General features: G+C 41.7%; 1 protein-coding gene across 9 annotated transcripts in view; it reads left to right on the top strand.

Moving 5' to 3' along the window:
- Nucleotides 1-14,842, top strand: part of adgrl2b.1 (adhesion G protein-coupled receptor L2b, tandem duplicate 1) — a 137,935-nt gene extending 123,093 nt beyond the window's left edge. For 3 of the 9 annotated variants that reach the window (XM_089007797.1, XM_089007799.1, XM_089007798.1), the window contains 2 exons: nucleotides 3,023-3,148; nucleotides 11,740-14,842. In XM_089007797.1, the coding sequence (XP_088863923.1) occupies nucleotides 3,023-3,148; nucleotides 11,740-12,587 (974 nt within the window). In that variant the 3' untranslated portion in view covers nucleotides 12,588-14,842. The remainder of the gene's footprint in view (nucleotides 1-3,022; nucleotides 3,149-11,739) is intronic. The other 6 variants (XM_089007802.1, XM_089007805.1, XM_089007800.1 and 3 more) reach the window with 5 other exon arrangements.
- Nucleotides 14,843-15,186: the final 344 nt, after the last annotated feature.

The raw sequence follows: 15,186 nt of genomic DNA on the forward strand, positions 1-15,186 counted from the left end.
GTTCAAAAATAGCACACAATAATGCATCACAAAGTCCAGAGCTGCCGCTGTATCATGCTGCTGTTGGGATCATCTTTAAAAGAAAAAAAAGTTCTATTCCAGGCCTGATAGGTTGAAATGGCGGTATTGGTGACAAGAGATGCCTCTTCTCAATCATCTGCAGCCTGCAGAGCTTGTCAGGAGGAAGGCGGGGAGGGGATGAGTGAGTCAGGAGGAGGTCAGAGCATGTTGTGGGATGAATCCGGCATTGCCAAAGCTCCCACTGCGCTGCTGCAGATTTGGAACGTAATTACAAATCTCACCCCCTCCCCCCCAAAAAAAACTAATAACAAATAAAAAAACGTATGCCAGTAGAGAGAATCTACATGAGCGAGATGACTCGTTATATTCTTTACACAAACAGCATGTGGCGGGTGATAAGAATGCAGTATTTTGTCTTGCGTCTCGACTGGATGCTTTTCTATGGCGGAATTTGTTTCGCAGAAACGCTGCGGATTATCGTGTTGTCAAAACATGTTGCGCTAATATTGTTTGAGGGCTTGTTTGCATAATGCCTCGCGAAGGGCAACATCTTTATGCCTCCCAAGTGTGATCTTCATTTCAAACAAGTGTTGCTGGGGTGCGTCAATTTCAAGCTCAATGCTAAATTGGATTTATTTGGATTTTGTGCGGGATTGTAGCGGCGATCTCGGCATTGTGGTCCCCAAACTTTGTTGTTTTGCCAAAGGGGCGATCGGCTTACAAAGTAGATTAATAGGCATTTTTGGGCATTTTTTCTGCTTTCCCTTCACTGATGAGTTTATTTTTCATATTTCTGTCAGTTTTACGGATCCAATCAATTTTCTCTCCCTGGATGTTGAGTGTCTTCACTTTTGCAATGTTACCCGAACAGTGATATACAGTAAAGTCTCGTTATATCGATATTCTCGGAAGTCGGAAAAAATATCGATATAACTGGACTATCGACATATCCGATCCTGCGCCGAACCGCATTGAAAGGGGGCAATTGATATGGCATGTAATTTTCTCCGTGAGTTCATGGATTGCGTATCGAGCATGCTTTTGTCCTGTAGTGAAGTGAAAAATAAACTTTTGCATTTAATAAAAACGTCATTTATTATTTTCATAATGCACTCTTGCAATCGTGACTCTGAGTAGCACTCGACATTGTTCTATACACACGAAAGAAACCACGAACGCCAGCATGTACATACTGTATGAAAAACAGTGATTATTGCAAGTGATAAAGATATCTGAATACAACACAATTAAATACAGGTATGGAAAACAAAACCTGCAATATTTACATTACTTACGTTGATAAAGTATTCTGCGGCACCTCGAACTCTTTCACGACGGAGGATTTGCTCCTTGTTGGATTCTCCTCGACAGCCACTATTGCCTTGCACTTCCTTCCGAGGTCACAATTCTTACGTTTCCACATTGAATTGAGTTGAAATTGGTGTTGAACAATTGTATACTGTATAAGAAGACTACAGTATGTTTCAGATGCTATTGCAGCTCTGCTACACTGTGCAAGACACGAAAGCTGGTCACGTGACCAACGGTGTGACCGATACAGATATCGCTAATGGTGCTACTGTATAGAAACCCTTAAGCAAATATCGATTCAATTTAAACTGCTTTTGTACTGCTTTTTTTTGTACTGCTTTTTACTTTTGCTGGTGGGAGATGAAAAGGGCACCGTAGTAACCGGATTATCGCAATAACCCAGTATCGTACTACACGGAACTAATTATACATAAAAGAGTAGAAATTTGCCAGGAAATGCAAATAGTATCGTAATATGCAGTACTATACAATATAATATGTATAAAGTACAATATACCCGATATCAATATAACGAGACTTTACTGTACGTCTCAGACTGGGGGGCTCTCCCATGGACCAAGTCTTGGTTGGAAACACTGACGATAAAATGCCGAGAAAAGCCTACGAGTACAGCTGATCTTTTTTGAACGCGGGTGGTTGTTCGTCTCTCTGTGTACCATGCAATTGGCCAGTTAAGGGTGTCCCCCGCCGGCTGGCCGATGACAGCTGGGATAGGCTCTAGCACCCCTCGTGAACCTTGCGAGTATAAAGCGGTTTAGAAAATAGATGTAAGTAGCATCACAGTCACCGTAAATTTCGGTGTATAAGGCGCACTGGAGTATAAGTCACACCCCCCATGAATAGTGTATTTGCAAAACATTTTCCATATATAAGGCACACGAGACTATAAGGCCTCCCTTCAACGAATTACAAAAGTTTTCCAATTATAATATGTAAATATATAATAGTTTTCCAAATATAAGGCACACCACATTATAAGGTGCTGGAGTAGAGGCTGGGGTTACGCACTACTTCCGCTACAGGGGGAAATGGAGTCGGTGGCTGCTGACAGTAGTTGTGAGACCTGTTATGGCTCAGTGTTACTTCACATATAAGGCGCACGGGCGCAGCGTCATCTTTGAAAAAAATTAAAGCTTTTGGGTGCGCATTGTACACCGTAACATACGGTAACTTAATAAATTCAGCATTTGAACAGGGTTGTACGATTTTTGTATCAAGCTTTTTTCCATATATTTGGTTGATTCGTGATGCCAACGTTTGTCATGCGTCAGCATGTCTGTCACGCTGGTGATGGTGGTGGATCCCAAACAAGCAGGCAGGAGGGAGCAGCAGGGTGTAATTGAAAAATTGTATTAAATATAGTCAGCAGGAACAAAATCTGACAGGGTGAAGCAAACACATACAATGACCTGACAACCAATGGTCGTGCCGGGAGTCCTTTTAACTGCCACTGATTGGAACGACCAACACCTGTGCAGGGGCAGGCAGGGCCGACAGTACCACCCGTTGGTCGCCAACCAGATCGTGACATTGTCAGGCCGTCGGAGGGAGTGCGTGCCTTACGAAGTTTAGAAAAAGGATGTTCTCTGTAAAAATCAATCAACAAGCTGTGTGTTTAACAGGGTTTATTTGACATTTCTCTCTTTCTCTTTTTCTTCTGTTATTTTAGGCATGGCTGGCAACTACCTCCTCACTAACCCCCTCCTCCGCACCCACGACACTAACCCTTATAACAATCTGCTGGCAGAGACGGTGGTGTGCAACACGCCTTCTCCACCGACCTTTCACTCTCCAGGTGTGCGCCCAATGCCTCCGCCGTCTTCCTGCACTTTTGATTTGTTCGTGAGCAAACCTGTTATGAGGGATTAGGCAGAGAGACTAAAATGCCCACTGATGAGCACCATTTTTAAATCAGAGATGGCTTCATGTGTGTAGTCACTTGTTTTCTCGCAAGATGGATTTTACCATTCACTTGCATATACAGCTGACAGGTCAGAACAAATGCCACATTTTACCGAACCTTGCTCAGAATTCATGAATGATAAAAGTATGTTACATATTATATTATTGTTATTATTACAGTGATTATTGTTATTATACAGTTATTACAGTGACATGCTCGAAATGAGGGCCAATTTGGAAGCAGTAAAAAAAATAATATATTGATTTACATCTAGTTGCATCTATCCTTTTAAAAAATGTAAATAAATCAAGAAACAAATAAATAAATAAGGCCCGGGAGTCAAGTGGAAGCCCGGTGGTTGAGTGGTTAGCACCCCGACATCACAATGCAGAAGTCTTGAGTTCAAATCCAGGCCTCCCTGTGTGGAGTTTGACTGTTTTCTCCGGGTCATCCCGTTTCCTCCTGCATTCCAAAAGCATGCATGGCAGGCTGATTGAACACCCTAAATTGTCCCTAGGCGTGAGTGTGAGAATGAATGGTTGTTTGTCTCTGTGTCCCCTGCGATTGACTGGCATCCGATTCAGGGTGTCCCCCACCTTGTGCTCGAAGACTGATGGGATAGGCCATAGCAACCCTGCGACATCGAGCAAAAGAAAATTGCAAAACACTTTGAAATTTCATTTTCTATCATTGGCAATTAAGATCATCACAATTTTACACAGGGGACCTTCATATTATTATTACAGGGTAGGTACACAAAAGAAATGTAAAAAAAGTATTACAATGAGTTGATGAAAATGTTTGTTCAGCCGCCATCTGTCCTTCTTTGAAGGTGTCGGACGTTCCGCTACTTACCCGAAGAACATTATCAGTTCACCGAAGTGGTGCTGGTACCCTGGCCCTATATCCCTAATGGCCAGTTGTGGTCGTGCCTGACCTCTGCTCTGGTAGGTCCCGGTGTCATTAGCCAATCTGATTACCTCAAATGTTCTATCCCTGGCCCTGGTTTACCTCATTGGCATGACTAAGCCTGTGTGGCCTAAGAAGTCTGCTGTAAGTGCAGTCTAAATTAAACCTTAAACCACCATGGTGATTTAGTGAATGGTTTTGCTGTTTTACAAAAGGGGTCAGGCACAGGGACCTATCAGAGCAGAGGTCTGGCACGACCACCTCTGTCCAATAGGGATATAGGGCCTGGGTACCAGCACAACTTTAGTTTACTGACTCTTCGGGTGAGGAGTGAAGCATCTGACACCTTCAAAGATGTACAGATGACGGCTGAAGAAACGTTTTCCTCGATGGACCACTCCTCTACGACTGAGAACACAGACGTATTTCAATGTGTATTATGTCATTGACCATTTCATTGACTCTTTTTCATTTGGATGTTTGATATGATCCCAATCTTGTGTGCCACAGATATCAGTCAGTGGCGAGAATCACTTTGGAACTTGTATTTAGTTGATGTTTACTTATGTCTGTGGTGACCTAATTCCATGCTAGCACAGCCAAAAGGGACATGAAAAAAGGAAATCATAGGGAAGAAAGGATGTGCGTGATGCTGCGCGGGCACATGGTCATAGCCCTCAGGTATTCTCCCCATTTGATGATAAAAGAGAATGGAGGAAAGCAACAGCAGCATAATGAAAGGCCAATCGTGTTACAAATGCGAGGAGTTCAACTTAATACAAGCTTAATAGCCGTCCTCGGTTAGGTCATTCAATCGCTGCACAATGAAGTCAAAATGTCGACAAAAAAAAAACAATCGAAATATAATACAATGCTCAAAACAACATCATCCAAAATTCATCACATATCCTGGCAGAGAACCTTTGAACAATTTATCCTCTTCTTTTGACATGCTTTTATGGCAGACAACCCTCAAACAGCAGTTGAGAAACTTATCCAATGAGGGCTCTGTATTTATTTTCACATTGTTTAAATTCTTATTATAATTTTTAGTTTGGAGTTTTTGAATGTTTAATGTTTAACTCATTTACTGCTTCTCGTATTTTTCAGGAATTGAAAAGTATGACATGTAGCGCCATTCCCGAATTTGTTCAGGCTTTGCTTTTTCTTATGGAGGGGAGTATACCGATAAAGTGCTGATCAGACCTCTGGCAATGTTTTTTCCCTGTCATGAGGGGGCAGCAATTGCCTTTTGTCCATGTTAGTGCTTAGTTACAGCGTCAGCGCGATATGAATCAATATCTATGTACAGATTGTATTTTGTTCAGCCACCCCCGTTTCGAGCTCAGATAACTCCAGACCCATATTATTTAGGAATTAGCTCTTTTTTTCTGATGAAAGAAGAGAGTCCAAGGTTTCTTACGCTGCATTGAATGTTTATGTAGTTCTAAAACTCAATATTCTGTGGGTCCTGCAATTTGAGTGAAAATGACAAAAACCCTGGCACTACAGTAAACACATTTTTTTCATATTGTATGTAAGTGAATAAGTTAATAAGATTTTAATGGACTTGATAAGAAGGATTAATGAAAAGACTGCATTGTTAAACACCTCAAACCAGTTTTGCTCCCACATCTATTTTTAAAAACATACACTCGCGTGCATGCATGCAATCGATCGCATTGTTTAACTCATTCACTGCCAGACAATAAATTTGTGAATGGCAGTGAATGAGTTAAGATAGCGTCCGTTTTTACCAAGACCGCATGCAATGAGATGTCCTGTGTATGTATTAAATGCAGATATAGCACCCGTAACTCACATTACGCCTTTTTATACGGTGCACCATATGGTCACAAAAATATATTGTTTCAATTTATGAAGAAGTACGTTCTTGAGTGTGTTCTTCGGAAGACAGTACGAGGCGAGTTCATGAGAACATACTCATGTCTTCTTTATTGAGAAACAACCAGTTTTCAAATAAGAACGCTGGAAGGGTCACAACATTGGACAGGATGTGCCTACGTGCTCGGCTGATTTGTCAGAATTCGTAACGTATAGAGTATGTTTCGTTAATCTAACTGATGCTAAAGCTGAAGTAAAGTTATAAATCCATATATGTCGTCTTTAGCTGGAACCCTCGTAAATTGAGAGTGCATATGCTGAAGTAAATGACGTACATTCAAGTCGGAACGGGTGATTTCGATTAAACATTTCTGTCTCTAGAGGACCGTTAGCCACATTTACGGCCGTATTTATGAGTCGATCAAAAAGCAATCTAACATATGGTGTGCCGTTTTCCTGGAAACCAAATGATGGATTCCTAAATAGGAAAGTTGCGGCGGGAGACGTGAGCTTCTTTTCACATTTGCTCTACTATAATCGTTACATTTAACGCCTCGCGGGTGAAAGAGCGATGAGGGGTTCAGATCGTCATGTCTTATGAGTGTATTAATACTAAGTAATGTTCGGCAGATGTTCTTCCTCATGCCGTACAACCATCGCAAACATCTTGGATGAATTTCTCTTTGGATTGATTCACAGAGTGCAGCTGTAACGAAGTCCACTCAGATCTTTCCCAGGCACTCCCCACAACACCCACCTACAAAACTCTCATATCGTGCAATAGCTGCCAATGCATAAACACATACAAATTTAGAAGGACAGGTCTGATAATCATCTGACCTTTTCTAACCCCTGTACTATTTTTTTTCTTTTCTTGTCTGATGAAAAAAAAAAATCTATTTCATGTTCACCAGCTGTCACGTGTTTGTATTTTTGTGAGCTTTTTTTTTCATTTTATTCTACCGAGCTAGCCGCCACTAAAATGTCAGCTCGCCACAGAAAGCCTAGCCGCCTCAGAAAATCCTCTTGGGAAATCAAAGCACATCAAATGAGAGCGAGCATATGAAGGTTAGCGCCAATGCTCGGGAAAACAACAGCGACAAACAAAACACTCAAGCTGCCTTCTCAAGGTCAAAAAAAAGTGCTGCAAGGGTTTCTGTGTGTGTGTGTGTGCTCTCATTTATATGTGGTTATGGGGACAAAAACCTGTTTACACAGTCACGTCCTGGGGACCATTTGACGTATGGGGACAAAAAAACCTGGTCCCCATAAAGAAAACATTAAAAAAACGTTTCAGAAAGGGTGGTCCCCAGAAGCATAAAAACGAGTGTGTGTGTGTGTGTGTGTGTGTGTGTGTGTGTGTGTGTGTGTGTGTGTGTGTGTGCGCGTGAAAATCAAGAAAAAGAAGAAAGGGGAAGAAAAGAAGAAAAGAAAATCAAGGCTTTTGGTGTGCCTTATACGCCGGAAAATACTGTACAGATAGATAGATAGATAGATAGATAGATAGATAGATAGATAGATAGATAGATAGATAATGGCAAGAACAAGACCCGGGCAATAAACAGATAGATAGATAGATAGATAGATAGACCCGAAAACCCCTCACCATGCATCCTGTGGGACTTCCAGATACAGACTGACAAGATGGTAATGGCCAACCAACCAGATATCGTGGTCATAGATAAAGGGGAAAGGAAAGCCGTTGTCGTGGATGTAGCGGTCCCGAGTGATGGGAACATCAGAAAGAAGGAACATGAGAAAATCGAGAAATACCAAGGGCTCAGAGAGGAGCTGGAGAGAGCCTGGAAGGTAAAGGTGACAGTCGTGCCTGTGGTGGTCGGAGCACTCGGGGCAGTGACCCCCAAACTCGACGAGTGGTTGCAACAGATCCCGGGAACAACATCGGATATCTCGGTCCAGAAAAGCGCAGTGCTGGGAACAGCACGGATACTGCGCAGAACCCTCAAGCTTCCTGGCCTCTGGTAGAGGACCCGAGCTGAAATGGGGACAGACACCACCCATGGTGGGTGAGACGAGGATTTTTTTTTTTTTTTATATATATAAATTATTATATATCATGAATACCTATATAATATAATTACTGTATATACAATTCCAGTAAAAACAAGTTTGATATAAATCATGCATTGATATTCAGTCGTGTCGAAACAATTTGTGGTGTGAATAGTGTGATTCCACTATCGGAAATTATCTCTCCATTCATTTGAAAGGACACAATGAAATACAAAATAAAAAGATTAGGAAAGTGAGGAATACGTGAATGCTATTTCTATGCTGCGTTACATGGCAGCGGGTTCCTCTTTTACGATGTCCAAATGACAGTTCGCTCCTGTATTCTGTAGAAATATGCAGCAGGAAAAGCTCTCAAAATGGCTCTTGAAAGTGCTTAAATTTGACACTTGAAAAGGCGAATGAGCAAATGTGCGTGCGTGTGCATGTGCATGTGTGCCTTCAAAAAAAAAGAAGGAAAAAGTCAGGTGTCAATCAAAAGTGAGGGTTGGGAGCGTGGAATCGTTGCAGCTAGCAGACGTTCGCTTACCGCTGAGCTTTTTTCCTTTACCTGCTGAGTCCAGGATTCAGTCGTCCTTGCTATATATATATATATATATGTAGATGTATATATTAATTATTATATATCATGAATAATAGTAATAATAATATAATTACTGTATATACAATTCCAGTAAAAACAAGTTTGATATAAATCATGCATTGATATTCAGTCGTGTCGAAACAATTTGTGGTGTGAATAGTGTGATTCCACTATCGGAAATTATCTCTCCATTCATTTGAAAGGACACAATGAAATACAAAATAAAAAGATTAGGAAAGTGAGGAATACGTGAATGCTATTTCTATGCTGCGTTACATGGCAGCGGGTTCCTCTTTTACGATGTCCAAATGACAGTTTGCTCCTGTATTCTGTAGAAATATGCAGCAAGAAAAGCTCTCAAAATGGCTCTTGAAAGTGCTTAAATTTGACACTTGAAAAGGCGAATGAGCAAGTGTGCGTGCGTGTGCATGTGCATGTGTGCCTTCAAAAAAAAGAAGGAAAAAGTCAGGTGTCAATCAAAAGTGAGGGTTGGGAGCGTGGAATCGTTGCAGCTAGCAGACGTTCGCTTACCGCTGAGCTTTTTTCCTTTACCTGCTGAGTCCAGGATTCAGTCGTCCTTGCTTTTGTCCTCCTTCAAAAGTGGCCCACACACACGCGCACACACACACACACGAAAATCTGAACAAAGCATTCTGTTATCTTTCATTCCAAGGACGCGAGCCAACTGAATCCAGAGCATTTATTTTCTTTCCTCTTTTCCAACTTTTTTTTGTTTGATTTTGAACATTTTTTGTGTCTGTTTCTTTGTTTCTGCTGCAATTTTGAAAACGGATGTCTTTGTTTTCCCACTTTTTTGCACGTCAGCTGTGCTTAAGGCACATAGCCTGAGCAGACACACTTGATGTGAGTGATGGCGAAGTGAGTCATTGCACCGTGCCTGTCTGTGCGTGTGTGTGTGTGTGTGTGTGTGTGTGTGTGTGTGTGTGTGTGTGTGTGTGTGTGTGTGTGTGTGTGCGCGTGTGCGTGTGTGTGTGTGTGTGTGTGTGTGTGTTTGTCGTATCATGCCTGTATTTTTTTTCAGGGTGGGGGGGTTTGTGTGTAGAGGTGGCAGGCCTTCCCCAAACAGTTTTCAGGGCTGCAATGTTTTATTTGTTGTGAATGTTCTGCACGCTTGTATTTTTGTCTTTCTTTCGTCATTTTGTCTGTGTCTGCTTTTGTGCGCTGCTGTGTTGTTGACATGCTTCACCTCATGCTTGAATGTATGTATGATCCTTTTGGTTTCATTGCGTCAAGCCACCTCTCCGTGTGATGTCGATATTGTCCAGGATCAATTCTTAGCCCATGTCCACAAACACAGTTTTTTTTATGATACACTTTCATATTTTATTGTATATTTTACTGTATTATATATTACTGAATATACTGTATCATTGACTTAGATGGTATTGTTCATCTAATTTTCATATTGGCTTTTTACTTTCATTTTATCCATACATAAATACCGTATTTTCCGGCGCACCCATAAGCGTTGATTTTCCTCAAAAGATGACCCTGCGCCTTGTATGCGAGTGCGCCTTATATGTGAAGTAATATTGAGACACAACAGGTCTCACAACTATTGTCAGCAGCCACTGACTCCATTTCCCCATGTAGAAGAATACTGACTCTCTTCTCACCTTCAAATCCCACGTCAACTGTTTAAAATTGAATTCACATTTCAGATTGATCAGCACTTTTTTAAAATCATTTTATTTATGGTTTTATTGTTCTGGTGTTTACTATTCTTTTAATTGTAAAGTATTCTTGGGTGCTTTGAAAGGCGCTTGTAAATTAAATGTATTATTATTATTATTATTATTATTATTATTATTATTATTATTATTATTATTATTATTATTACAGTAAAGTCTCGTTATATCAATATTCAAGGGAGTCCGAAAAAATATCGATATAACCGGGACTATCGATATATCCGACCCTGTTTGCATGTAATTTTCTCAGTGCGTGCATAGAAATAGTATCGATATAACCGGGACTATCGATATATCCGATATCGATATAACGAGACTTTACTGTATTATTATTATTATTCTAAAGTAGTGTGTAACCCCAGCCCGTACTGTAGCATCTTATAATGCCTTATATTTGGAAAACATTTATATATCCAGATATTCTATTTGGAAAACCTTTTTCATTCACCTTATAGTCTGGTGCACCTTAGCTTTGTAAAAAAAATACACCATTCATTGGGGGTTCGCCCTATACTCCGGTGCACCTTCTACACCAGTATATGGTATCCAGTAAATATTAAATAATAATAATACATTTCATTTATAAGTCTGTGTCAGGCTGAGCTTACACTGTAAGCTCTCAGTCGTACAGGAGTGGTCCATCGAAGAGAAGGTTTCTTCAGCCGTCATCTGTACTTTTTTGAAGGTGTCGGACGTTTCGCCTCCTATCCTAAGCCATTTTGACTGTGAATTTGAAGAAATGGTACAAAGGTTGATCACGTCCACATGCATAAACAGTGCACAACAAATTCGTGGTTCGCTAGGTTTGCAATCAGTAGTCAAAAATAAATGTTAGTTTAGCCATTACTTCCATTAATGTAGTATGTAATGAGATCATGCCTGCGATATCTCTGTGGGGCGATGGATGACATCTGACAATTTTAAACTTTGGTTCCAACTTTAGCACGCATCGAGGAATAGTTGACATGTTTGATTTGCCCTCGTGGGCCACGCAAAATGACATGGCAAGCCAGATCTGGCCCCCGGGGGCCTTGACATTGACACCAGTGAGTGGCAGCACATTTTTGCGATTGGCCTAATTTCGAAGTCAAGTCAGCCGACACAACGATTACTAATTTAACGACAACGATTACTTCCGTGGGGCAACTTCAACTTCTTTTAGTTTATTGACTGTATTTATTTTTACTCATTGTCACCAAGTAATGCTTTAAAAAAATTGTGTTTGTGGGCATGGCATTATTGGCTCAAGCCATAAGAGCGGAGACCTTCTTTTGGAAGGAATGGGGTCTTCAAAAAAGTGTCCCGAGCAGTATCAAGTGAATGCGGATTGGTGTTTTCAAGAAGTGAGTTCGTTTTGGAAGCAGAAAATCATCTCACGTGTTGTCATCTGTCATTTGTTGCAGGACAGCAGTCTCTGAGCAACAGCCGGGACATCAGCACCATGGACACCCTCCCCCTCAACGGAAACTTCAACAACAGCTATTCCCTGCGAGAAGACAACTATGAAGCCGTCGCCGTCCGTGCCCCCCAGCCTGACATAGGGGGCCTCAACCTGGACGACGCCGCCTTTGAGAAGATGATCATATCTAAGATAGTACACAATAACCTGCGGCCCCGCGTCGTGCCAAGAGGCCGTGGCGGCGGCGGTGCCCAGCGAGATCGAGACCTGGCATTGGCCCGACAGACCAGGGCGGCCCCAGACCGCGGCGGGGGATTCGGCGGTGGCAGCGAGGACGACACCCTCCAAGCGGATCATGTCGAGGCATCGTCCCCGCAGAGAGCAAGTGAGCGAGAAGGCCATGTGCCCCTGGAGCTGCTTCTGCAGCCCCACCACAAGGAGGCCATGGAAGCCCCCCTCCTGCCACAGAGGACTCACTCCTTGCTCTACAATGCCCAAAAGGCTCCAAAGCAGTTGGAGGGTCAAGTGGACACAGTGACGCCTGGGGAAGACGCCAGCAACAAAAACAACAGAGACTCGCTCTACACCAGCATGCCCAACCTGAGGGACTCGCCCTCCGCTTCACCGTACCCCCCCGAAGAGGAAGAGGAGGACGAGCTCTCCCACTCCTCCCGCAGCAACAGCGAGGACGCATATCATAAAAGCATGCCCGAGCTCGGGGATGCGCCCCCGCTTTCCTACTACCACATAAACCGTGTGCCCAGTGACAGCTGCTTGCCCCCAGCACCACCCAGCAACCAAGAGGGGGACGCCTCTGCTGATGGACAGATGCAGATCATCACCAGCCTCTGAGTTCAAACCGGAGCGGGCAGGCGGGTGTTTCCGGTTGATGTCAAGGGAGCAGCTAAGCTCTGCTTCGCACTCCACAAGCACCCCAGGAAGTCGGGGTGTTGTTGGGTGGGTAAAGGAAGGAATCCGTGACTTTTTTTGCACACAAAACCTCTTGACACTTAAAAACATGTTCTACTGCGGCCTGAATGTGGACTGTGAACACAATGGAGGTGCACAGGCTGTGTAAGGCCCAGTACACACATCAATATTTGTCATATTTTGAAAAGGTTGTTTACCATGACAGACCACACACACAAACACACACACACACACACACACACACACACAAAACCTGTCATTCTACAGTTTTGTTCAATCTGTGTGTGCTGTGTGCCAATAATGATGACACAGAAAAATGTTTCTGTTCTACCAACGAGCTAGAATCCTGCAAGATGGAAACCTCGTCGATTCCATTGTGCTGTGACAAAAAAAAGAAAAAAAATTAAACATGACCAGTACTGTTGCGTTGGTGTTTCCTGAATGTTTTTGAAGGGACAGGAGGCGGGAAGGTAGTAAAATGCTGATGTTGTCAATAAAGACTTGCATTGTAAACTACATTTTGCCGTCTGGCAAACATGTTTGTACAAAATATGACATCTGGTCGGACATGGTTGTATTATTTTATGGAGGCTTTGTGTGTCCTCAGTTGAGGTTCTTTCTTCTTGATTGGCTACATTCTTTCTGTTCAATGTTACAGGTCTCGGAGCCAGACTCAGCAATGGTCAGCTTTCGTGATGCACCCAATGCCATGTCCCTACATATGTGATTGGCGCCGAATTAAAACTTTGTCTCTGCTTTCTTTCAAGCACATCACGTTTTGGACATTTTTATACGACCTATAAAAGCTTGCACAGTTTAGATTTTAAAGCTAAAAAAACAACAAAAATCCACCTGTTTCTGCACCTAAGCCTTAGTTGAGAAATATGACTAAATATTAGATACTATATTACCACGGCTAAATTGTTACAGCCAAAGCAAGGACAGATCCAATTCAGAATCATCGCACACACAAAAAATAACTCAAAATCGAGAAAAGCATCTCTGATTTAAAAAAAAAAAAATACAAAAATGTGTTATGTTGAACATTTAAAGCTCCAACACACTGAGTGTCGAACATAAGCGCATATTATGCTGAACCCTGATGCTAATATGCTTTTTTTTGGTTCGAATTCAATCTTACAACTCATCTCACAGGATCATCTTCCAAGCTATGTTAGATCGTGAAAAGGTTTCTTCAGCCATCATCTCTACTTCTTTGAAGGTGTCGGGTGTTTCGCTTCTCATCCAAGAGGCTTCATCAGCGAACTAAAAAAAAAGGTTTTTTTCATCAGCGAACTAAAAAAAGGGGTTTTTAGTTCGCTGACGAAGCCTCATGGATGAGAAGCGAAATGTCCGACACATTCAAAAAAGTACAGATGACGGCTGAAGAACCCTTTTCATCGATGGACCACTCCTGTACGACTGAGAGCTTACACAGACGTATTTCAAGTATTATGTCATTTACCATTTCATTGACTCTTTTTCATTTAAAAAATCTGTAAATGTACCATGTCTCAAGGATGGAAATAGTTTCAACATCCCAGTGAAGAGGTCCTGACACACTCCTAGTGATCAAGGGCCTGCTTTTCAAAACAACAGCTGTGATTGTAAAGTAATGAAAACCACTAATTCAGACTCAGGCCTTATATTTCCTCGATTGCACAATTAACTCTTGTCAAAGTAACAGCTAAAAGAGTCTATATTTTGCTGTAGTTCTTGTGTAAAGGGTAACGATGTTTAACAACAAAATATTTAAAAACATTTTTTAATGAATAAAAAACAAAACCATTCAGCAGTTAATCATCTTCCATGTTAATTAAACTCTTCATGTAAAGTGAATAAAAATGGAGGTGGTATTTTTTTTCCCCCTTTTACCTTTGACTTGTATGATCAAACATGAGTTCTGAATCCATATACTCACATATCTGCTTGTAAAGTGCTTTCACTTTCTTTCATGGACAACTTTTTGAAGAAAAATGTGTCACCTGGACTCTGTTTGCGGAATCTTGTCTTTATTTTACTCTTGTTAATTTATTAATGGTTAAAAAAGTGCAAGTGCAAAGGTTGTTGTGGCACTGATTAGGTTCCTGATATTTCTTTTGTAAGAGCCCATTGTCAGATGATATTTCATTGAACTCCTGTTTGATATCAATTAAATGTGATTTTTTTTTCTCTTGTTCACAAATGTCCTAATGTTTATTTTTACCAAATGTTTTGTTTTGTATGTACCCGGAAAGTGCCAAAAGCAAGTATTGTGCAACCTACGTAGGTCAATGGCATCTTACAGAAGAACCTGCGCCTCCAGGCCGTATAAGTTAATGGTGGAGTCACAAAACTTCCGGAATATTCTAGGGCACGGGTCACCAACAACCTTGAAGTTTTGTAACGTGGCTTGTTTCAGATGTCTCTGTCCTCCAACACCACTGATTCAAATGATTAGCTCATCAGCAAGCTCTTCAGAAGCCCGATAGAGGATCCTGATCATTTGTATCAGGTGTATTGGAGGAAGGAAATATAAAAC

The sequence above is a fragment of the Hippocampus bargibanti genome, linkage group LG11 (assembly GCF_051943395.1).
Source record: "Hippocampus bargibanti isolate YZ-2025 linkage group LG11, ASM5194339v1, whole genome shotgun sequence".
In the NCBI taxonomy this organism is placed as follows: domain Eukaryota; kingdom Metazoa; phylum Chordata; class Actinopteri; order Syngnathiformes; family Syngnathidae; genus Hippocampus; species Hippocampus bargibanti.